Source organism: Saccostrea cucullata, unplaced genomic scaffold, assembly GCF_032062105.1.
Source record: "Saccostrea cucullata isolate Sc308-1 unplaced genomic scaffold, CSIRO_AGI_Scuc_v1 ctg142, whole genome shotgun sequence".
Lineage (NCBI taxonomy): Eukaryota > Metazoa > Mollusca > Bivalvia > Ostreida > Ostreidae > Saccostrea > Saccostrea cuccullata.
The window spans coordinates 290,003-315,427 of NW_026939327.1; the positions used below are offsets into that span (position 1 = coordinate 290,003).

Consider the following 25,425-nt stretch of genomic DNA (forward strand, 5'->3'; position numbering starts at 1 on the left):
ATACCAACTTTCTCCTGTGAAAAATTGTTTTAAGGTAATATTCTCTTTTATACTAAACACACAATTAAATGAGGGAAGGCTGAACTTTTATGAAACAATATTTAATTCCACAAGTCATCCAACTACCTTGACAAAACACTTTAATCAACAGTCAAATACTGCATTATATGTGACACATTGCATTATCACAAAAAGTTCATTTTAACTCAATTCCGATAAATGGTTGATATTTTTATAAATCAATATTCAATACTTTTTAACTGTCCATGTTTTTTGCATGAATAGTCAATTGCAAAGTTCTATTATAAATTGTAGATTTGAAAATTTCCAAGGGGCAATTAAAGAAGTACTTTAGCTGATAAATATTCATAAATCTGACTGTTGGAAAGGATATACCATAATAAAAGAGTGAAAAAAAATGGAACTATTATCACTGGGACTTATCTGTACTATCCATGCTTAATACGGTAAACATATATACATCAAAATATCTGGAGACAGAATATCTCTTATTTCCAACAAACTGTACTAGTCTAGGTGATTAATTCATAATGGAGAGAAACACAATCTTTGATTATGACCCTTGTATTGGCAAGTAATACATCATTTTGGAGTCCACAGTTTCTGGATGCTTCTATACTTTCCTAATAGCTGTAGAACAGTCTAGAACCTTGCTGATGCTTTCAATGATATACTACTATTGATTGGGGTATAGTCTTAATGATGAATAAATCTTTTATATTCAATACAGTTCCAATTAAGTTAAAAATTCTTTGGGAAGTTGGAGGGTAGCTCAGGATACTTAAAATTCACTTTGTATGATTTTCATATGTACTGTAGATTCTTTATTTTTCAGGAGTACTAAATCATATCACATTAGACACAAAAAGGCTCTGCTGCACCAAACTGCAAGAGCAATACTTTGAGAATGGATGGTTGAACAAAAGAATTAACATGGATTTCAGCGTCATAGATAAAAAATAAAAGTGTATAATTTCATATATTGAAAGCTGTGCTTCTTGTGAAATTACACCATCATTAATTACTTGTGTATATTAAGGTATCTACATACAAGTATTTATGCATGATATTAACTTGCACAGAGTATCTAAGTCTAGATTCTGCATGAACATTGAAAGAAACATCAAATTGCATTCATCCCTACTTATATAATATTCACAGAAATGCAAGAATACTCTTGCTTCCGTAAATGTACCATTAACTGATTTGAACTGCATATAAAATGGCAAAATGATGGCTTGACAGTTCATTACCATACAGTAGGTCAATGGCTGCAGCCAAACAAACTCTCCCACACAATCCTAATTAGAGAAATAAATGCCATTGTGAATTCTGGCAATATAAGGAAAAGTGACAGCCTCAGAATAAGAACAATTGATAATCAGTGGTGACTATACATTAAGATGCTTATTGCTCACACATGAACTCAAAATTATCGGAGAAAATGGAGTTTTAACTCCAAGAAAATGACACTTACTGCTTGTAAACAAAGTCAACATCAAACAAGGACAGTTGCACTGCTTGTCAACAGTCAAGTTCTATCAATGACCATTTCACAATTCTTGTAAACAAAGTCAACATCAACCCAGGACAATTGCACTAATTGTAAACAGTCAACTTCAACCATATACTTGTTAACATTCAGTCAACTAACTTAGTTGCATTCAAGTTCTTTGGATAAAGTCCACATAAACCAAGGATAACTGCACTGCTTGTCAACAGTCAACCTCAATCTAAGACAACTACACTCTTGTCAACAAAATCAACCTCAACCTAAGACAACTGCACTTTTGTCTACAAAATCAACTTCAACCAAAGGCAATTACACTCTTGTCAACAAAATCAACCTTAACCAAAGACAATTGCAGTCTTGTCAACAAAATCAGTCAACTTCAACCTAAGACAACTGCACTTTTGTCAACAAAATCAACTTGAACCAAAGCTATCTGCCACTCTGTTACCCAAGTTAATGTCAGTTTCTAGGCTCTAGATGGACTTTTTAATATTTGGAATCAGTTCTCAAGACAACACTGCATGATTAATGTATTGTAGAGTTTCAGGAAGAGGTCTCATTTGATATGCTTATAGCAAGGCTGTGTAGAAATATTCATTTGCAAATGCCTCAGTATAAAATTCACTACATGTACTACAAGCATAGAACAGGAGTATATTACTAAATAAATTATGAGGATCACTATGAATATTAATTAATCAAATTAGAAAAAATATATATTTTTTTTAAGTTTTAAGGATTTTTTTTATGATGAGATACATTATAGACAACAAATTGATTGTAACAGTTGATATTAGAGAAGACTTTGCACTTCATTGCTCAGTTGTTTACATGAGAGGGACAACAACTTACAGAATAAAACATGTAATTTTTATTTTTTTTAATTATTTTTTTTGTTTTACTAATGAATGTAAGTAAAATGAAAGAGGTTCCCTCTATATAAGCTGTATATTGAATTTATTCACAAAAATTGTACACTGAATTAATGAACTTTTAAGCTGTACATTGAATTTATTAACTTTATAGCTGTACATTGAATTTATAAACTTACCATGGTATTAAACGAGAAAACAGATGAAGAGGCACTACAAATGATTAACTCCAAGACAGCACATTAATACTGATCTCCAACAAATCAAACGCAATTAAATTGCAACATATCCCCTGAAAACTACACCGCCATTGTAGAAGTCCCACTCCTATTGTTTGAACAGGTTGTGGATCATAAGACGCCACTGACAGCACATTCTCATCAGAAATCCATTTGTTCTTCTGAATCAGAGCAAAGTTTTGTCCCAACTTTCTGTCCCTTAATGCTTCATAATACTTGGATAATTAAATTGTCCAAGCCACGGAGGGCAAACAACAGAAATGAATTCAATCCTGACAAATTCCATATTAGCCGCTTCCTGCAGTCTCCCCAAACTTGTCAATATGAATCATTCTTGACCATTGCTGCATGTTTTGTCTGTTTTTGCCAATTTCTTCATTTCCCAATTTGACAAAGTGCCATCGACTTCAAGAAAACCAAACTTTCACATCACTGTTATAAATGATGGTAGTCTTTCTTAACGTTAAAACATTTTAATAAAATTTACACATCTGTTATATAACAATACTCTTCCCTAGCTGTTGCAGAGTTGCTGCATTTTCCTGATCTGAAAACAGGATTTTGTCGAGAGGATTGCAAACAAATTTTTTGGACTCCAAATTGGTGATTATTGGTTTTCAGCTGAGCTTCTTCATCAGCAATAAAACCCCCTTCGCTTCATTAACATATACTTCTAATCTGGCATAAAACATGCTACAATCATGAATATAGTGTTGGACACTCAAGTATTTATGAATGCAGCGAGGATTATAATCAACACTTTTCACAAATGGTCAATAATTGATCTGATACAGCGTATAAACATTTTCCGAGAGCTTTCTTTCTGCAGAACAAAAAGGAGGAAGAGAGAAAGCTTTAATCCTTAGAACTTTGTGTGATGAGAGCTGGGCTATACTGGCTAATGAAGTCAGATCAAAATAGAGGGTGCAAAAGGGTGACAAGTATAATTTACCTGAAAAACCGACTGAGAAAATATACCTCCAACTTGGAGAACCAGAAATCAAAGAATCTCTTCACTTGAATTCAAAACTTTGGCCAAAGGACTGATAACTGCTGCAAGTCATACAAATTAAACTTATCAATTCGTATGTGCCAAATATTTGTGAACGACTTGGCCGGGTTTTATGTTTCACTTACTTTTAGGCATTTTGCTATTCTAGAGAACTCGGCTTCTATAGTAAACAGTATTTGGGTTATCTGATGTATTCTTTATGCTTATTCTTAATAAGACACCTGCACTTGCCTACATCTTAGTACAAATGTCCTCAGCATACCTGAAGTTCTATAAAGTACGGCGACTTCAGCCTCCCACTAATAACCAGAGATCTTATACTAAATCTACACATTGCATCACTCTTATTATCAAGAACAAATCTATTATTGCACCAATTATTTGCTAATGCAAATCAATCTCTTTACAATGGAAAATCCACAACAAATATTAATCATTCCATGCTACTGTTCTGATTGTTTTAAGGTCCTCCTGGGAATCTACTTAAGCTATCAATTCTTGCATTTTTCTTTCTGGTATAACTATTATTAGAAAATATAATATGTATTACAAGAATTTTTTTCTCCTCCATCTTTTTAAAGGTTTTACAAACTTCCGCAAAATATGAACAAGCAGAAATGTTTAGAAGATGTTAAGAGATAAAAGTGAGCTTTGTAAGGTTTTCCTTTTATGTTGAAAGCATTAAGAAGCTTCGGTTTCGATATCTCTTTATCTCTTGGGAAGCCTGGAAATTTAAGGCAAACATAGAAAAATTGAAGAAGTCTTATCCTTCCTATAGAAAACCTGCAAACAAGCTATACATGTAGCTATGACACTTCTTTAATATGGACACATTCTATTAGTATATTGGTATGGGAATCCTTAAAATAACAATTATTTTCCGACGTTTTTAAATAATTCTCCAGAAATCTAATGCAAACATATACATGCCAATGCTGCTTTTTAAAGAAACTTAATATATTAATAATACCAATATCTGTTTTTGCTCAAGAAGTTTACTATTGTTTGCAGCTAACTGTAAAGTTTCACGTCTCGTCACGATCTTTTTCGTCAGATGCATCCAGCGTAAACAATTCACATGATTGGTCAACTCAAATCATCAACATTGATACGGAAATAGTCTGTTGCACGAGCAACCAATCAGGAATAAGAAGAAAGTTCCAGTCGTAAAGCTTGCGGTTGGGAGGCGTGTACAATTTACCTTGAGTGCAGCTGTCAACTAGATCGTGACGTAACATGAAACTTTACAGTCAGCTGCAAACAATAGTATTAAACAAAAATGAATACTTTGATAAACATTTTTCAATCGATTTTTTTTCATTTCTTCTTTTAAATCCAGTTTTTTTTCCTTAAACTTTTATTAAAACCAGTTAAGAGTTATTCTAGAATAAAACTTAAGAAAACAAATCTGTAAAGGCAAAGCCAACCCTTTACATAGCGCAGTGCTAGCTGGGTCTGGCTTTGTAACAGCTATAAATTCATTAACAATCAATCTGATAGATCACATCCAGAATCAGCTGAATGTCAAGAGCTGCTTCATCAACTTAGATAATTAATCTCAAATGACAAAATACACCAATCTTCAATTTTATCTGAAGCTTAGAATTCAAATTAAAAAAAAGTAACAAAATATAAATTCATCCTTCTTCACAATTTTTGAAACAGAAGAGATACATAATGTAAACTAGCATTGCCAAAATTGACTTTTATGTCAAATACAAATTGTATGTCAAGGTGAGTGCTGATTTACTACACAAATTGATTAGAATTCAGAATTTTGAAATCTAAAACATTTATCTTGAATCTTGATTGTTCTGAATAATGTCTTTATTGTCTAACTGTATTCTTTATAAATTAAAGTTATTTATGTATTTTGATTATATTTAAAATCATATTTCTTTTAAGAACCAGAAGTCTCTGTCAAGACTGAAGCTCTACTGGTTTGTACTTATAGCAAAGGAAGAGAAAAGTACTTAAGCAGTTGGGAATTGAAACTTTTCAACAGCAATAAATAGAATAATGATCCTTGGTTAAGTCTCTTTATGTTCTTAGTGTAGTCTACTTGCATGCCACATTATATTATAATCAGACTAAAACTGTATTTGGAGTAGCATTTTGAGAGTATTTAACAGAAATTTCTATTTTTAGTAACCATGGCAACACCGTTCATTGAAGTGAAAAACTGATACATAGAATTATATACCTTAGTTTAGTCTACTTGAGTGCCAAGTTATATTGAAATAAGACCAAAACTGTAGGAGGTGTAGCATTTTGAAAGAATTTCACAGAAATTTCCATTTCTAGTAACCACAGCAACACCGTTCATCGAAATCAAAAACGGATAAACAGAATTATGTATCTTAGTGTAGTCTACTTGTGTGCCATTGAGTTATATTGAAATCAGACCAAAACTGTAGGAGGAGTAGCATTTTGAAAGAATTTCACAGAAATTTCTATTTTTAGAACCACGGCAACACCGTTCATCAAATCAAAAACCGATAAACAGAATTATGTATCTTAGTGTAGTCTACTTGTGTGCCATTGAGTTATATTGAAATCAGACCAAAACTGTAGGAGTAGCATTTTGAAAAATTGTTTACAGACAGACAGACGGACAGCTAGACAGACGGACGGACGCATTACTATCGCATAAGCTCTTCTGGTCTCTGACCAGTAGAGCTAAAAATAAATTTAAAAACATGTCTATATTTGTGAAGTCTCAAAATTTTGAATCAAAATATTTCGAAGTACTAAATTCAATCTTTAAGCAGTGTAGCCTGAACAAAGTACTGTATTTGTGATGAATTTTTTAACAATGAAATTCCTTTAGACAAAATTCAAATTTCAAAGGTCTAATTGTGAAAAATATTTACCGATACAGTAAAACTCGGTAATAGCGAAGTCACTGGGACCTATGAAATTACTTCGTTATATCCGTAATTCGTTATATCCGTATAAGGAATTCGTTAAATTTATATAGATGGGGACCCAAGATAACTTCGCTGTATCCGTGAATTCGCAATATCCGTGTTCGTACTAAACGAGTTTTACTGTATAATTATTTTCTATGGCACTTTTAACAATGACCTTTAAAATATATTTTATTTATATCTTGAGAAATGTTCCTACCAAAAGATTTAATGAAAACTTCATGTATGTTTCAATTAAGGAAGTTGGTCAGAAATGTCACTTAGTACTCTATGTTTTTCTTCAGGACCTCTGATTAATGTGCAACTTGCATGAGACCCTTGCTTCTTTTGGAGACAATTAATTGTGATAACCTGTTTGGGATAACATGGGGAATCTCATTAGGGAGGAAAATATTGTTCCAAGGCTGTCATTCTGTGTTTGTCTTTAGTCCTAGGAGGGGTAAGCCCATGGGAATTGTAATAACCAACTCTGGACCACAGTAATCAATTTTCTGCTGAATACATCACCCTCAGAATGGAGGGTCTCTAAGAATTTTGTTGGAGAAAGCCGATAATTAAACGCTTGTCTAGTAGAATCTGACAGACTTTATGTACACTGGGTGTCATTCTTAATAATAAATACAACTTTCTCCACAAAATTTCCCCTCTGTGTGATTCAATTTAGACTTTAGCAAGATTAATAGAAAAAGTCTGAAAAAATCTTGCTCCCATTTAGTCTAAAAAGGGTAATGATTGATTAACTTTTCTTGATGTTAGCAATTTGGATAGTTTTGGATAATTTCAGTCATATCGTCCATATATAACAGAGGAGATTTTCCTAAGTGTCCTTTTAAAATAGATTGGAATTATCACTCTGGCTCTTGGAGACTCTCTGGGAATATAAATCCTGATAAACTAACATTATTGGACTGCTGATGCACTTGTATAACCTGAATTCTCTAGTCCAAAGACATCAACCACCTACTAAATGACCTTAGTTTGACATCATAAAAAAAAAATAATAATAACCCATAGCAAAGCTGTATCTATATAAGGACTGCTTGTGTTTCAATATGTACATGCTATATAATACTCTCAACTCAAATTTTTAATTGTATTCTATAGCTTAAATAAATGTATTAAATAATACTTTGATATATCTGTTAATTTGCTATACCCATGTTTGTAAAACATCTTTTACTATAACTGCTTTTAATTATTACAATTTCTAACATTTAATGTTTAAAACTTACCAGAAAGTTAAAGGAAGTTATCCTCCAACTACAGAAACTACTTGTTATAGGACAAAACATTACTGCCAAGAAGGCACTGCCAGCAAACAGATAAGTTAAAGAGGAAACCCCAGCACAGAAGCACGAAGGCCACACCGAACATTACCGAGCACACAAATCTTCCTACTCTCATTGGTGCACAGCAATTTCCAAAAATGTATTTATATTTCAAAAATTTTAAAAATTATAAAATTCAAAAACTCAAGATAATGAAACTTCTGACAGAAAAGCTCTGAGTGATAAAACATTTTATATACCAATATGCCTTCCTATATTGACCAATCACAACCATGCTTGAGTGCATTCAAAATGTCATTTTTACCCCCATCTTTTACAATTTCATTAGGAAGAAGACAGAAACCATACAATGGATTTAAAAATATCCACAGACCTGGTTAATTCACAGAACAGAAGTCTCCTTTTCTAAGGTTTCCTTAACCTTTTCTTTACATCAAATCCACTCAATATAGCAAGAAGCAAAGTAAATCCATCCCAATATTCCCTTACGTCAAAATTACGTCGTTTTAATAAATCTTTTTTAAACGTATCTTCAATTATTTCAACTCACTTTTATTGTGATGGTTTTTTTTCTGTGTTACCATCCTTTTTTTATTTTCCTTAAAGGAAAACAGACATCTTATAAATCAGTAACAATATATACAAGATGAGGAATCAAAGCATAAACAAAATGGTGCAGACTCATCTTCAAAAACATTAATCCTCTTTGTTTCCTTTTAATTGTCTTAACAGTTTCCTCTGTTCTTTGCCAGTGTAATACAATAATAAGTTTACAAGGACCACCAAAATCACCACTTTTCTTTGGACTTTATTTCCCATGAATATAAATAATGATTACAGAACCTTAAATTTATACACATGTTGTTCCATTAGTAAGATTTTGTTGTACGACAATTACTTTAATTAATACATCACTACATATCGTTTTCTTACTTTGTATGAAGCAGCAGTGTTGTTGGATTTTTTGGGCTTTGTTGTGGAGAAGAAGCTTGGCGTTCTTTTGAAGGATGCTGGGATTTCTTGGCTTCCGACTAATTGAGGTCCTCCCTGCCATCGTCTGCCTCCAAAGATCTAAAAAATAAATTTACTTAATTATAAATATTTGGAAAAATACTCCTTGTCTACAGGAAAGAAACAGGAATAAATATATAACATATCAATACTATCATACAAGTGTCATGGGCATAGGAAAGGGCAAGGTCAAAAATTGTGATGCAGGTCAAGACAATTACTGAAATGCATCAGAATATTAATATATGAAGTATGATAAAAATATCTTGATTTTTTGTTTCTCTAAAACTGAGTTTACAAACAAAATTGAGAAACTGACTTGGGGGTAAATGGGAAAACAGTACATGTACTATTGTTCACAGTTATTTTGAAAATTGAGGTCAAGGTCATAGGCAGGTCAAAGTAAATATTGAGGATGTTGAATAGATCTCACTATCAATACAGAGTTTGGTCAAAATATCTTGAAAAAAAGATTCTTTGAAATTGAGCTAAACCCAATGCAAAGTGTGACAGAAGGACAGATGATGGACATGACAAACACAATATGCCCTGGCCATATTCACAACAGAGTATGAAAAAAAAATTTTGATACCTGTCAGCTCTCCCTCAGAAACTTTTCAAAATCAAATACTTATCACAGTGGTTCCATACCAAATATTTGTTATTCAACTACTATAGATAACAAATTTCCATGACATCTTATTTTCTCAAGATAGAGAGGCAACATTTTCACAAATTTGGGTTATTGGTAGATATAAATCATACTAATGAAGTAGATGCAATAAATAAAATGTGATTTATTGTACGTAATCAAAAACGTATACAATCTTCCATCTAACATCAATCAATAGTGGGATAATATACAAGTTATACCTGCAGTTATTTTTTTATGATCTAAAGTTGCACTTGATAATTCTATTGCGTGCAGCATATTGAAAATAATATTCTATAAATTAAAGCTTCAATACCTCACAGCTGATAGGACAAACTATAGAAATGTTGACCAAATCTGTTTCTTTGTGCAATTTTTGTCTTTGGTACTCTAGCAGGTAAAATTTAAATCTTTTTAGAACTTAAAAAAATTTTTTTTTGATTATGTACTTTCAATACTAAGGTATAAGACTTGGTTTATATGATGATTTTTGTAACAGAAACACAGCAAACTTCAAGCAAAAGTCCAAATTTTTGAAGGGTCATATTGATTAAAATTTGCCATATTACCTAACTTTCAATAACCCCAATTACCTTAATCAAGCTATTTTGAATCTTTTTTCCAGACAAATACATTTATATAGGTTGCATGCAAGAAGTGTCGCACAGATTATTATCTGCAAAAGCTGGAAAACTAAAAGTCAACAGTCCATGGCATTGCCAGGATTTCTGCAAGAGTTATCTCTACTTTGGAGTACAAGTACATAATTATTCTTTTATAATAATTCACTTTACAAATGCAAACAGATTCATTTTGCATGCTATGGAATCATCCATGGGGGAAGGGGTGGGGGTGGGGGGTTGCAATGTTTGTAGATTTCAGGGCCAACACAGATTTCACAGTATTTGAAATGTAGTGCAAAAAATCATGATGTCTTGCATTTTTTGGTCTACAGTTCAACCATTTCTGCATGGAGGTATCAGTATGTTAATAAAATTAAATTCAATATATTTTTTGTGATCACGATGTTGATCAAATAATAAATTACTGCATCAAATTATTAAGCACACAAAAATCTTTGCAATAACTAAATGACCATGAACTTGTACAGAAGTAACATAAGTTAAAGCTTTCTTCAACTATTGTTTAAATATTTCTTTACAGTATGGAAGGGAATGTTTCTGTGGCAACAACTTTTCAGGAAATCTAGTAAAGGTTTCTAAGTGTACTATGCAATGTGCTGGAAACACCCTTCTGATCTGTGGTGTGTGGCAACGCACTTTGAAAAAATTACGCACTTTGAAAAAATTTTTCAAAGTGCGTTAATTTTTGGGACCAGGTTAACGCACTTTGAAAAAAAAATTTTTTTTTCAAAGTGCGTTAATATAGACCATATTAACGCACTTTGAAAAAAAAAATCTGCATGGCTTAGTCAATATTCCTACAAATCTTAAGTATGATAACTTATCATTTGAACCTGATTTGATACTTTTTGTCCCCCGCTTGCCCCGCTTGAAAAGTGGGGGATCTGAAAAAGATCCGAATTGACAAGTATGTCTTGCATTATATTTTTCTAGAGCATACACACCGAGCTGTTTCATATTAATAAACAATTAATCAAGAAATTAAAAAATAAACTCTAAACCAAAGATTCGCAGACTATTTAAGAAAAAAGCAACTAGATAAATGCGTGGACAATCGCCTCCTCGCACACATATTCACCCTAAATCTTTCAGAAAAATTGTCATGTCAAAAAAACTTACTTTGTATATCTTAGAGTTGTTCACAACTTCACAACTTTTTAAAAAACATTTACGGTTGAAATTTAATTGCAAAGGAGGATCCAGGCGCGCGGGGCGGGCCCCCCCCCCCCCCCCGTTTGAAATTGTTTGTATGTAAAATTATATGTACACTTGTTTGTATGTAAAATTATATGTACACTACCCTATTAAAAATCAATGAAAAAAATCTCTTATTTATTAGAACTTCTCAGCTTTCGGGTCGCCCCCGGACCCCCTATAAAGACCTTGCATTAGACCCAATTGGGGCTTCATTACCCCCACATGCCCCCCGTCTGCCGTTTACCCCCCCCACCCCCACCCGTTATGAAATTCCTTGATCCGCCACTAAATTGCACGTTCTATTTTAATTCCTGGTGAACTAATTAATGTGCAGTCCAAATCAGAGACGTTTTTAAGAGGGGGAAGATGAGGAATAAAATTCAATTTTCAAATTCACCTGAAAAGGTTTTGACATTCAAAAATATTGTATTTTAAATTAACAATTCCTATGAAAATATCATGTAAGTTAAATACCTGGAGGTTAACAAAGAGATTATCAGATATGGTATCAAATTAACATCGAAAAGCAGACAGGTACTTAATATAATTAAATGTAATTAATGTAATTAATATTCTGATTTTCCTGAAAATGAAAATAGATAGACTTTGAGATTTAAAAGAACAAATTTCCATTTACTACAGACTTCCTTGTACACTGCTTATACTGAATTGCTCTTTTTTTTCAAATATCATTGACACTTAAGTTTACGAGTAATAGAAATAGATACATCTGGGTGGGAATGATAAAGAGTTGAGCTGATAGACCTTAATTCAGCCAGTCTTTTCTTCGTTGTTCATTTCTTGGTTTTCTTCAATCCATCAGTTTTTAGAAAGAAACACATCAAAGTAAGGGCACCGCCAAGAGGAGCATTCCTTCCCAAAAAGCATGTTCAGTAAATCAAGGCAGCATTTGACATCGATCGCGATACAAATTACGTCAATTCCACACAGAAAAAAATAACATACACATAAAGTAATAACACACATAATCGCATCACTATATCCCATCATACGTTGCGAGGGGGTAATACTGTTGTCTATTTCTAAAATATAAGTCTAATTCCTTTTGTTTCATGAAAATTTTTTCAAAGTGCGTTAAATCTTTACATGGTGTAAAATTATGATGTACAGTCCTAACGCACTTTGAAAAATTTTTTCAAAGTGCGTTGATTTGGTCCCAAATTTAACGCACTTTGAAAAATTTTTTCAAAGTGCGTTAACCTGGTCCCAAAAATTAACGCACTTTGAAAAATTTTTTCAAAGTGCGTAATTTTTCAAAGTGCGTTGTAACAGTGGTGGCAACATGGCAATGGATATATATGCCAGAGTCTTTTGAAATGTTTATTTTAATAAATAATTATAAACTTATATGGCTTGTAGTCTGAATTTTATTTAAAGAAAAAGCAAAATTTTAAAAATACTAAATTAGATAGAGTTAAACACTCTACGTCAATCAAATTTAATTATAATCGTAATTTAACATATAGGTAAATAAGCAACATAACTAAAATAGAGCATGAAATTCCTCATCATATCCATCATTTTTTATATGAAGACTTGTGGCACTAATTAAAGCAGATTGCAATGAGAACAGGAACTCAAATGTACTAACTGGGCTTAGCTTCTGTTATTAACAAAGTACACATAGAAAATCAATTCCTTATTCAAAATATATTGAATTTGAATTTGAGCAGACCAGGAAGTAGCTTGAATTCAAGGCCGGGTAAAAGTTTGAATTCACTTTTTCTTCTGTGGAAATAACAAATAACCTGACGTGAGAGGATAACCAGAAGTCTCTGTCGAGACTGTAGCTCTACTGGTTTGTACTTATAAAAAAGGATGAGAAAAGAAGCCATTGCCATCAGACCAAAACTGTAGAAGGAGTAGCGTTTTAAAGGAATTTCGCAGACATTTCTATTTTTAGTAACAATGGCAACACTGTTCATCGAAAACAAAACCCGATGCATTATTTTATGTATCTTAGTGAAGTCTACTTGTGTGCCAAGTTATATTGAAATCAGACCAAAATTGTAGGAGGAGTTGCGTTTTAAAGGAATTTCACAGAAAATTCTATTTTTAGTAACCATTGCAACACCGTTCATCGAAATCAAAAACTGATGCCCTGTTCTATGTATCTTAGTGTACGTAGTCTACTTGTGTGCCAAGTAATATTGAAATCAGATCAAAACTGTAGAAGGAGTAGCGTTTTAAAGGAATTTCACAGAAAATTCTATTTTTAGTAACCATGGCAACACAGTTCATCAAAATCAAAAACCCATGCACTATTTTATGTATCTTAGTGTAGTCTACTTGTGTGCCAAGTAATATTGAAAACTGTAGAAGGAGTAGCGTTTTAAAGGAATTTCACAGAAAAATCTATTTTTAGTAACCATGGCAACACCATTCATCGAAATCAAAAACCGATGCACTATTTTATGTATCTTAGTGTAGTCTAATTGTGTGTCAAGTTATATTGAAATCAGATGAAAACTGTAGGAGGAGTAGCATTTCAAAGGAATTTCACAGAAAATTTTATTTTTAGTAACCATGGCAACACCGTTCATTGAAATCAAAAACCGATGCACTATTTTATGTATCTTATAGTAGTCTACTTGTGTGCCAAGTTATACTGAAATCAGACCAAAACTGTAGGAGGAGTAGCGTTTTGAAAAATTGTTTACAGACAGATGGACAAACAGCTAGACGGACGGACGACGGACACCTTACTATCGCATAAGCTCTTCTGGTCTCTGACCAGTAGAGCTAAAAATCTTGACTTGAACATCATATATGGTCTCATATAATGTAAGGGTACTAAGGAGAACAGTTATTAATCTATAGATTGGTTTTTTCAATAAGATTAATCAAAAATTTCATTAGATTTGAACAATTCAAAAATCATGTTTCAGTCGCATGATATCTCTCCACAAAATGGGTCATAACAATGGTGATCATGAGGAAATCCACTTTTCCTGCAACATTTCCGCATTTACGTAAGAGAATCCCAGAATTCTAAACGCGGTCAGGGCATTCTAAATTTCCCTTAGCCGCTGACAAAGAGATGCCTTAACTATGTCGTTTACGATTTTGCGGTGTCATTTTTGATAAATTAGTCGAGTCGTGTTGGCTTCTTCGGACTGAGTTTATGTCAAATCTATAAAATTACCATACCGACTGTAAATTTATTCATATGAAACCAAAGACATAACACTCTTGTACAGTTGCAGGGCACAGTGTGCTAAAAGTTATTACTTTCATTAATAAATTGATAGAAACTGCACATCAAAAAAGAATAGACTGGCTTATCCCAGTTAATATGACAATAAAGCAGGCCTTAATCTCTCACAAATACTGTTATTGATGCATAGGCTGACGAATATCTTACACAACCTAATTTTTTGTGTGTGTGCTTTATGTCTTAACAGGATTACAATACAAATTTCAATGAATTAATCATCACTTTCTTTAAAATTGGGCACTTTTCTTAATTTTTTTCTAGTACTGAAAAAAATTTAATCATGAACAGCTTAGATTATATACTATTCATATGTTATAAATTAAAATATTTACATTTGCAAATATCTTTCTTAGATGAACCTATTTTTTTTTTGACGAGAAAATATGTTCAATTCTGTGTGCATGTTATTTGGGGGTCAGAGGTCATAGCGCGACCGAATCACCGAGCGAGGTGATATAATGTCTACATATTTCTGTCACGATGCAACTTGTTTGGGAATATTTCTAAGTTAATAACGATGAAAAGGGTAAAATGATAACCAATATGGATATTTTTCAACCACGAGATGTACAATAAATCTTCTTTTGATGTGAATAATGTTTTGAATACTATAATTAGCCTAAAACCACAGTTACCTTTTTATGCCGAAATTCCTTTGGAGTTATGTAAACTAAAACAGTTGATACCACCGCTTTTGACTTCAAATATTGTAAGAACTTATGAAATAGTTAGATTATTCTCAGCAGCGATCATTATTCTTTCACTGTATATAGATATTTCCTGAACTGGAGTGCTAAACATGAATGTAAACATTCAAATGCTGGAGCGAGGTAAACTAACTTTGACCAAACAACTTCTAGGTCATTGTGCGTCACAACATAGCAATACGGCGGCCTGTTAGTGTAATAAATGCATTTTTACTTGAAATTTATTTGCATCTCAAATGTAAATATAAGTAATAAACAACAATGTTAAAAAGTTTTCTGGGAAATGAACTTTTAGTTGGTACGTGGACAAATCTATTGAGAAGCCCTTCGGGCTTCACAGGATTTGATCATGTGACCAACTAAAAGTTCATTTCCCAGAGAACTTTTTAACATTGTTGTCTATTTCTTAAATATACCTTGCAGAATTCACTTTAATTAAATACATGCTTTAAATACATGTATTAAACTATAATTATCTATAAATGACCATACAATCTTTACTCCCACTATATTGATTCCCTTATTTGTGGCATCACCCTAGCTCCAAGGGCTTATGATTTCAGAAAATTTGAATCCACACAACATGGGAATGCTGTAATATGATTTATACAGCCGTGTTCAGGAGATTTTTTTTTTCTGCATTATGAGAAATTTGAATCTTAATTTTATCTCAACTATAACCTCTTGGCATAAAAAAAATCTAAAATTCCTCTTCTGAGAATGTTTGCATATCAATACAATTTAGTGTGGCTATAAACTACCCCGTTATTCTTGTAAAGAATTCAACTGCATTATGCTTGATTACTTCAAATGGATTTCCATAAAAGTTATTACTGTCATTTTTTTTTCAAAGCAGGAAGTGATTTGAGAATTTAATAATTTCATTTGCTTCAGTGCAGTTTGTAGATGTCATTTAGCACTAAAAATCTTATACATTATGTATAATCTGTTTTTTTTTTTTAAATCAATTATTTTTTATCATTAAATACAAGAATGGTAGTACAATATTCTTTAACCTTGAAGCAGGGTAAATAAATTTAAATGCATTGTAGTCTCTGAAATATCAATGAATGAAAGTGTTGGATTTTAGTCTTTCCATATTGTATTTTTAACTTAATATTTTAAATCTTCATATATATCATTTTTTTTTTCCTCAGTCCAAACATGTCCAAGATAATGGGTACATGCAATATCAAGCTTTCAAAACATTGCCCACATTGAATTGATATAACACTTTACACTAGTTTTAAGTGATCTAAAGGCCCATGGTTTGACATATGAAATGAAATTCTCTCATAAATACTGAATACTATGTAAGGATAAAAATTTTGAAGTCAAATGCATAATTTTTACTATTTCATTCACCATTTATTCACTACCATATATTATTCCCATATGTCAATCTGATCAATAAAAATTCCACACAGCTGCGGTTCCATTCATCCTATATTGGTAAACAATATTTCCTGGATATCTCATTACATACAATTTTTCCTCTTATAATGAAGCACTTAATTCGTAAACATTGGGAGTTGACCCATTCAGTGATCAAAATACCGTAAGTGAAAACAAACAGCCCATGTTGCACACTTCCCGAAAGGAAAGCCTGGTACAAATTAGATCACCCAGGGGAAGTCTGATGGTCCAAAGTGATCAACTCATTTGATAAAATTTGATTATCAATGTTACTATCACGATATATTATTTCAATATTAAATCTTTGAATATCAATCTTCAACAATCCCAATATTAACTTCAAGTTATTTCATATAATTACACTAGTTTTGGATATTAATCTTTTGATAAAGTCATTTGTACACACTTGCCCATTTCTATAAAACGGTGTTTTTAACGCATATTTCTGCGTATTTTACACATAAAAAATACTTTTTACCCTCTAAAACATCACCTAAAGGGTCAACAGGACGCAAAAAAAAAATACATATATAAAAACGAATTCTAAAAATCCAGTTCAATATTGATGCCTTCATAGAAGAATATATTTTACATGTTAAATTTACATTCTGGAAAACTTTCTAGGAATTAATCAATTATTTTAGTTTAATTTCAAAGTGGCAGTGATTGAAATCGGCATTTCCACATCAACAATCTATAAAATTCTTTTGTACAATCTATCAAATTCTTAACAAAACCGGAAGTGCAGATAAAAAAATGGCACTTCAGCATGTTCAGTCTTACAAAGGCATATTTATATCAGCTTGGCTTTGTCAAAAAGGCTAATAATGGTAATATAAAGGTGAGCAAAGTTGAAATCATCAATAAACAGTTTTGAAAAACATTCAAACCACTTTCAATTGTTTTCTTTTAATTGAGATATTCATGAAATCCTAATGATGGAATCGGTAAAATTTGACCTGTTGACAGTGTACCGGTAAATAAAAGAAGTATATCAATTATAGTTTACTTTCATTTTTTTAAAATTTTAAACACCATATTATGATTTTAGAGGGCAGAGCTAATATAAGAACTGAAAGCAAAACCAGAATATATTTTTTTACTCTCAAAAGTTTACTTCAAAGGGTCATAATGACCCTTGGTTTTAAAAGTTAGCAGAAACACTGATAAAATACAATATGCAAGTAGACAGATAAACCATATAGGTATTTGGAAAATAAGTAAAATTTCTACGAGACTATATTGACAGTCATAGAAATTACATACTTTTGAACTTCAGTATCTAGAACACCAATATCTTGAATACAATGGATATTAGGTAATTTTGACTCCTTATTCAAGTCTGGATATCTCTAATTCTTGGATATCTCAGTCCCACTGAGTTTGAGATAATGAGGTTTGACTACATATCCAGCTTCCTCATTTTTTCCACTTTCCCCAGTACAAAATCATGGCCTCCCTACCTTAATGGCTTCAGCCGGAGTAGGTCCCTGGCATTTCTCTCCTTCATAAAACAACTGCAGATACTGAAACTTCAGATGCTGAATCCGTTTGTCTGTCTGCCACCTCATCTTCTGAAACGCATTGATGATCTTCCTAAGTCCTGTTAGCCAGATCTTGGCCATGTTATAGGGGGCCACAAAATACAGCTTCCTGTTCTCTGAATGCCCCACCCCGTACAGGAGGGATATGACGTTTTGACGGGGAGTAAGGCCGTCGATGCAGTATCTCTTGGATAGGGCTGCGATATCAATGGACTCCTCCACCCCTGAATTCACGGCCTTCACCAGACGGAGATCTATGTAGCCATCTTCTAACATGTCATCTACATCTTGTCCATTTGAATACCTGAAAGATTTTCCAGAATAATTAAATTTTGTGAGTCCTGAAAAGTCTTAGTAGAAGATTCAACCTAAATTAATATCATTTTTAAAGAGCAAAACTTAAATTTGAAGTAAATCTTGTTTTCAATCTAATTTTAATTATTATTTATTTGTGTTTTTCTAATGACAGAAAAAGAAATATCTCTAAAATTTAAGATTTTCATAGTAAACACACTATTTTTTAGGATAGTCTTAACATAAGAATTACAATTTTGATAAAGTAAAAAAATGTTTTAAAGCAGCAAATCGATTCCTGTTAATTCCGAGATATGATACACATCCTGATATATGAAACAGTTCCTTCTCACCTTGAACACAACACCTGGGAGGACGCTGACTCCGACTCTCCTCTCTGACCGTAATCAGGGTAGGACCAGGTGTTCCCCACTAGAGAGCTCCACGCTGGGCGGTGCCAGGACAGGGTGGCGTTGTCTACCTCCAGCCTCAGGTAACACATACAGGAGCGGCTGCTATCATTGTCCACGTGCACCACCGTACTGCCGTGGTGCATACATTGTAGGTAGTGCTGACTTAGATTGGCTATTTTTGGAGTGACGATCATCACTTCGTGTTCACTGAATACTGGACGAATTGGCTGGTAGGAATCTAGGTCAAGGTCATAATCACTGTCTCCATCATTCTCAAAATCAAAACTAATGCTGGATCTGTAAAAATTTTTTTCGATTATTAAAGTTAACAGTTACAGCATACATTATATTTCATTCTTTCTAGAATTTCATTTCACAGAGCATTATGAAGAGTTAAATCTTTTAAAAGTTGCTATAATACCCATAAATTCTTTTTATTGTTCTATAATAATTTTTACTCTTCTTCCGAGAATACAGAACTTGATTTAGATAACTATAATTCATGTAAGAATTTTCTCAACACAATCAAAGGGAGATTACTCAATTTACAAACCTGTTGCTGACATTGTCAACATGTTGTTTGGCGTGATAATGGAAGAGAGCAATGTCATTCAACACATGATGTGTCTGCTTCAACTTGTCCATGTTAATCAGCCCTCCTACCCCAATCCTGGTCATGAAGCGGTCTTCTCCATTGTAATCAGAAATAAACTAAAACAAACACAATGAAGACTTCAGTCGAATATGAATGAAAATTTGAAATTCAAAATTTGAATGTCAGTTTTAAAACAAATACTGTGAAATCATGAATTTTCACAGGGATTTCATTTTCCTTATTTTCAAAGCATGCAAAGACCAACAAATTCATGTTATGTAAAATTTCACATATATTACTATTCAATGCATCTTCAACAACTAATTCAAACCCTCACATACCAACAAGTTTCCCTTATCCATGAAACTTGGACCTCACAAAAATATGTGATTTGACAGTATCAAGTAGTTATACAGCTCACATACATAATATATTTTTTATTTCATTCATATAAAAATTTTCCTCACTCTACCTCTAATGATTGGTTTTCCTCTGAAGGCAAGACGATGATACTTGGCACATTGTGAAACAGAGATCTCAAATCACGAAGGAATCCCCCAAAGAAAGGCACCACTTTACAGTCTGGGATGTCCAGTGAGCGACTGACCGCCTCTCGGTATTCATCGGTCAGTTCTCGAGACATCAGAGCTGTACACAACCAGTTAAAAGTAGAGAGATCTTCATCCACCATGGACAACCAGAAAGGCTTCAACTTGTCTGACCTGAAATCATGTGGGAAAAGTTCTTCTATCAAAATGAAGACCTCTGATTTCTTTCTATTAAAGATTACTTTCTACCTTCCAGTTGAAGCAGATTGGAGTAAAATATGGAAAAAAAAAGTAAATGTTAGATAAATATTGACTTACTTGAGGCCTGCTACAATTTCCATGGTAGTGTTGAAGTTTCCTATGCACCAGCAGTAGAAGGCCAGTCTGATAATACAGGACAGAATGGCCTTACGGTCCTCATGTGTAGGCTGGGTAATAAGAAGCTGGGTCACCCAAGAACTGACCTAAAAAGACAATATATGTCAAGTAGTAAGGGAACATTAATGCATCAATAAATAATATTTTATTATGATACAACAGTGTAGCTTCGGTTTTCTGATGATTTACTTTTTTGTGAAAGTTAAAGGCTTTCCAGGTTGTTTAATTCACATTAAAGTGTCCAAACCTTCAGGCCCCAGGGAACTTGGGAAATTTAAATTCACAAATTTTGTTCATCTTACTACACAACAAAGTTGATTTAACAGTTTCAGGGGAAAAGCTAAAAATGTTTAAAAGTTTATGAATGATGGTGGATAGAAACCTAAAGCAATAGGTCACCTGGAGGACTGAATGGAACATCAACTTCATTTCTTGCACTGATGCACAAAATTTTAGCCTTAATAACTGGAGGATATTTTATTAATTCCTGAACTGACCCTAGGAGCACTACCTACCTCATTAAACCTCTGTATGAGATCCTCCACACTGGAGACTTTGTGGTAGACGAGGGACCCCCGGGAGATGTCCGTGGTCACCTGACGGATGTAGTGGGCGGGAGGAACACAGGTAAACAGAGCATGCTCAGTCTCTGTCAGTAAAAGCGCCACTTCCTCTGGGAAATGCAGCATCTTCTGAAGATTCTGGAGTTCCTGAGAGTATTTAGTTCCTCTGTCTGTAGCTGGTTTAAGTATTGGAGGCTTTCGATGAAAATCTACACTCAACCAGAAAAAAGATTAAAGTGAATATTTTACATGTTTAGAAGTCAAGACTACAAATTTCGTTCAAGAAAAATCATCTTTTTTTCTTCAACATTTTAATTAAAAAACAGAACACTGTAACATTACTGTCACTTTAAATATCATATCCAGAACTAGGTTTTACATGAAAAGCAAATTAAATACTTAATACTTCTGTCAAAAAAAAAAAGAAGTTACCAAAATCAAAACTTTCTCGACGTAAAGTCCCATTGTTAAGAAACCTCCCATCCATATCTAGCGCATCAAATAGAATAGCGGTAACAGATTTGAGGTTCTCTTGTGACGACATAGTAAGCTGCCACGGCTTAGAGCCTCGAAATTCCAGCATTAATCCATCGTGGGATTTCCCGGATCCTGTGTTCCACACCTCTAACTCTGCAATGCTCTGGGATTTCAAAAGAAGTTTGGTCTTGCTGTCCAGGAGTATTATTTTCTCATTGTTGACACCAAGTAGCCTTGCGATCTATACAAAAAGAACTTGAGATCAACTGAAGGAATTTGAAACGGCATTCTTGATCTTCCAATGAAAAAATATCATACATGAATTTGATAATCACATAATGCTGAGATCACATATTGTAAATAAACAAAAATCTTGTGATACAGTTTTACTGGTAACCCAGAAGTTGCATAACTAACAAGAATTATCACTGATTATGCATCCTTAGATGAAGTAAAAATGCTCTATGTTGATCTAACAGCTTTATTGTGTAACGGTATCATAAACTTAGATTTCATAAATTTTTGTGTCTTTATCTGGATGACCTATTACTCAATGCAATGTGCACAATGCACTCAAGCTAGTCAACGAAATATGTAGTCGGCAGATTTTGTGTGGGTTTCTAGTCATGCACTACCTTAAATATTTTATTTATTGATTACATAACTATTGAAAATACTTTTAAAATAAGAGTACCAATAAGCACAATATTTTCTTTTCTCAATATAATCCATTTCATTGTAAAATTTGCTAAACCATTTTGGATTCCTTTACATTAATTCAGAATTTTATGAATGATTGCAAGGGGTAATACTGTATAAGGAGAAATTTTAGCAAGGATTTAATTTTGGCACTTTTGACAAAGATATTAAGGTAACTGAAATTGAATATTGGTAATAATACATTCCGCAGTAAAGGTTAACGTAATCTTGTTATGAACTTAAAAATCCCTTAAATTACTTCACACTAAAATTACATACCTTTTTCTTTTAAAACAAAAAATTGCTAAATTTGCATCTGGCTATATTAAAGATTTCCACTTAATATGGTGTTTGTATATATAGGGGGATTTTTTTTTTTTTTTTTTTTTTTTTTACATCTATTTTAAACTATTTATTCTCAGAAATAGCCATCATTTGATTGCATTAGTTTGCATATAAGCTATAACTTGCAGAAACTGAAATTAATAAAACTATCATTAGGTTACAATTCTGACTTAGAGATGCAGTTATCAATACAAAATCTTGTATGCTCTCTCTTTGCAAAATATTTCATGTTTTACTACAGCTGAATTTTGCTCTTCAATAAAAGATTAAATAACAAAATTCTGGCCTTAAACACATATACATTCTTCATAAAATGTCCAGACTTGCTCACTAAAGTCTCACCTTTTTCTCTGAGTTTCCCTTTAGTAGCTCTTTGACCTGGTAATGTCTCACCTTTTTCTGCGAGTTTCACCTCAGAAACTCCTTCACCTGGTAAAGTTACACCCAAAAGCTAAAGTCTCACCTTTTTCTGTGAGTTTCCCCTCAGTAGCTCCTTGACTTGGTAAAGTTTACACCCAAAAGCTGGGAGATTCTTACAGATCTTGATGTACTGTTGCTTGAGTTTGATCTCACTGTCATAGTACGGAGCATGCCATAACTTCTTCTGCTTCTCCTGTCCGTACAAAATAACCATGTCAAAATTCATTTTTGTCATACAATATAATGTACCTGCTGCATCCCCAAGAGGAAGATATAAATAACAGGTTTTCTTTTTGATGTCATCCTTTTTCTCCCTCAAATTTTATTATTATTTGATTATTTTTTCATTTCTGAAGGAAGTATGATTCATTTCCAAAATGATTAGGTATTGATGACAATCTACAGATTGTAATCTTGCATTAAATCAATACAACATGAAATTCTGATTAAATGCAGTTATAGGATTCATAAAACATTCTTTTTCCCTTGCATATAAACTTAATGAATAGACTCTTTTGTCATTATTTCCCCCATCTCCAAAAGATTACTTTTTTCTGTGTTCGGAGGACAGATTGAATCAAATGGAGCTAGCAAATTTCATGTCTCTGATTTTCATACACTTATTCAATACAGTTTTTATGGTGAAAAGCTAATAAACCTGGAAATCACTAAATGAAAAATATAGCCCTTTAAGAAAATTGCATTCTCTTTTAGTTGCAACATAGTTAAGGGAGATAATGCTATCAGAAAAGAGGGAATCTAAAAACTATCCTTAATTAAGTCCATTTGAATGATTAGTCCATGTTCTTCCCTCTTCCAATAACATAGTAGTTCAATATCAAATATCAAAGGTAGGGCAATGTTTGCCCATTCTTAAAACTTTTTGTTACATTTCTTAGAAAGAGAGTCTCAACTTAATATAACGTTAACTTTACATACTTGTAAAATGTAGCGTATTTTCTTTGAGGTGGTGAAGTCTGGAGGTAGAAATCTCGTCAGGTCGACCTCATTATGGTTGGTCTCCTCGTGGTCACTGACACAGGTCAGCTGACGGACTAACCGCCCCTTCCGTCGACTCTGGGTGATCCTGAGAGCCCGATTGTTGCGGATCAATTCTTTCCGTCTCCGCAGGTTCTCCTGAGGATCAGCTGACTTGGACAGGTATTTGTGGGAGTCGAGGAGTTTCTTGTTAAATAGGGCGAGGTCAGACTTGGTGTAGTTTGGGAGGTTTTCCTCGGGCCACGCCTCCTCTATGTGGAGTTGTATGCTGGCCAGCGTGGCCACGTCCTCCTTAGAACATGGCAGTTCTCCTCCCACCACTAACTTTTGTAACTGAAAATGTAAAGAATTCAGATGCAAAAACTTAATGAACTTAACCATCAGAGAACTTTTTACTAATATCAATATATACTAGGAGGATATAGTCATGCTCTCTGCATCTAGCAAAAATGACATTACATGTAAAATTACTTCACTATATCTTTATTTGCTTATATCTGTATAAGGAACTTATTTTAAAATTATATAGCTGGGGATCCAAAATTAGGGGTGTGTTAGGGTGTGTGTGGGTGTGTGTTTGTCCTGGTACGAAATGGAAGTGACACAGTTTGCATTGGGATATTTTAACACACTTGTGTGTGATAGTTTGCCCTTGTGCAAAACAGAAGTAACAGAATTTGCATCACGATCAATGCTGAATGCTACCTTGATCTACAGATCTATATGTTCTTTGAAAAATGCTCTGCTTCGTTGTGCCCTTGGTAGTTTTGAGATGAATATTCCTTATAATTCTGAAGATTGAAAAAATGTGCTTTTATACAGATATAAATATTCCTACAACTTCATCTGATTTTGTCATTCTCTTGTTGCTGTCACCCCCAGACATCTTGTTTTAAACTTTATCCCAGTGTAAACAGTTTTTAAGAGCCATTATCCCATTTGATAAATAGCTAACTTGATTTTTGAAATGTGTCAACTCCTAGGGTATTGACAAAGTAATAAATTTACATACTAGATTTCTCAAGTATACCTCTCCTTTTAAACTGCGCTATGTCTTGAGAAAAATGCAGTAATAAATTGCCGTAAATCTGCAGTGATCCAAAGTTTTGATATCAATGTTAGATCTAAATCAGGTGTGTCTCTTAAGAAGCTAATAAAATCTGAAGGGGATCATAAGTCTCCCACAGCAAAGAGGGTAGGGGAAGGAGATAGGAAATGGACTGCAGACATAAACAGTCATAAAGTTTTATACAGCAATCATGTGCTAGGTTCGTGTAAATTACTACCACTTACAAGCTAAATGTTGGATAGATATTGAATCATTAATTTACATGTACTCAATAATACCAATGTTTGACTTTCCAAGTTTAAACAAAATCCTAAAGATTTTTCTTTATCACACTAAGAAA

At 33.1% G+C, this 25,425-nt stretch overlaps 1 protein-coding gene across 3 annotated transcripts in view; it reads right to left on the bottom strand.

Annotated features, from left to right (window-relative positions):
- LOC134252848 (1-phosphatidylinositol 4,5-bisphosphate phosphodiesterase epsilon-1-like) overlaps positions 1 to 25,425 on the bottom strand; it is a 130,338-nt gene that overhangs the window by 16,928 nt on the left and 87,985 nt on the right. For all 3 annotated transcript variants that reach the window (XM_062735393.1, XM_062735395.1, XM_062735394.1), the window contains 10 exons: positions 23,957 to 24,349; positions 23,061 to 23,210; positions 21,509 to 21,794; positions 21,029 to 21,285; positions 20,454 to 20,599; positions 20,060 to 20,309; positions 19,546 to 19,703; positions 18,933 to 19,289; positions 18,205 to 18,589; positions 8,810 to 8,947 (listed from right to left, as the gene is read on the bottom strand). In XM_062735393.1, the coding sequence (XP_062591377.1) occupies positions 8,810 to 8,947; positions 18,205 to 18,589; positions 18,933 to 19,289; positions 19,546 to 19,703; positions 20,060 to 20,309; positions 20,454 to 20,599; positions 21,029 to 21,285; positions 21,509 to 21,794; positions 23,061 to 23,210; positions 23,957 to 24,349 (2,520 nt within the window). The remainder of the gene's footprint in view (positions 1 to 8,809; positions 8,948 to 18,204; positions 18,590 to 18,932; positions 19,290 to 19,545; positions 19,704 to 20,059; positions 20,310 to 20,453; positions 20,600 to 21,028; positions 21,286 to 21,508; positions 21,795 to 23,060; positions 23,211 to 23,956; positions 24,350 to 25,425) is intronic.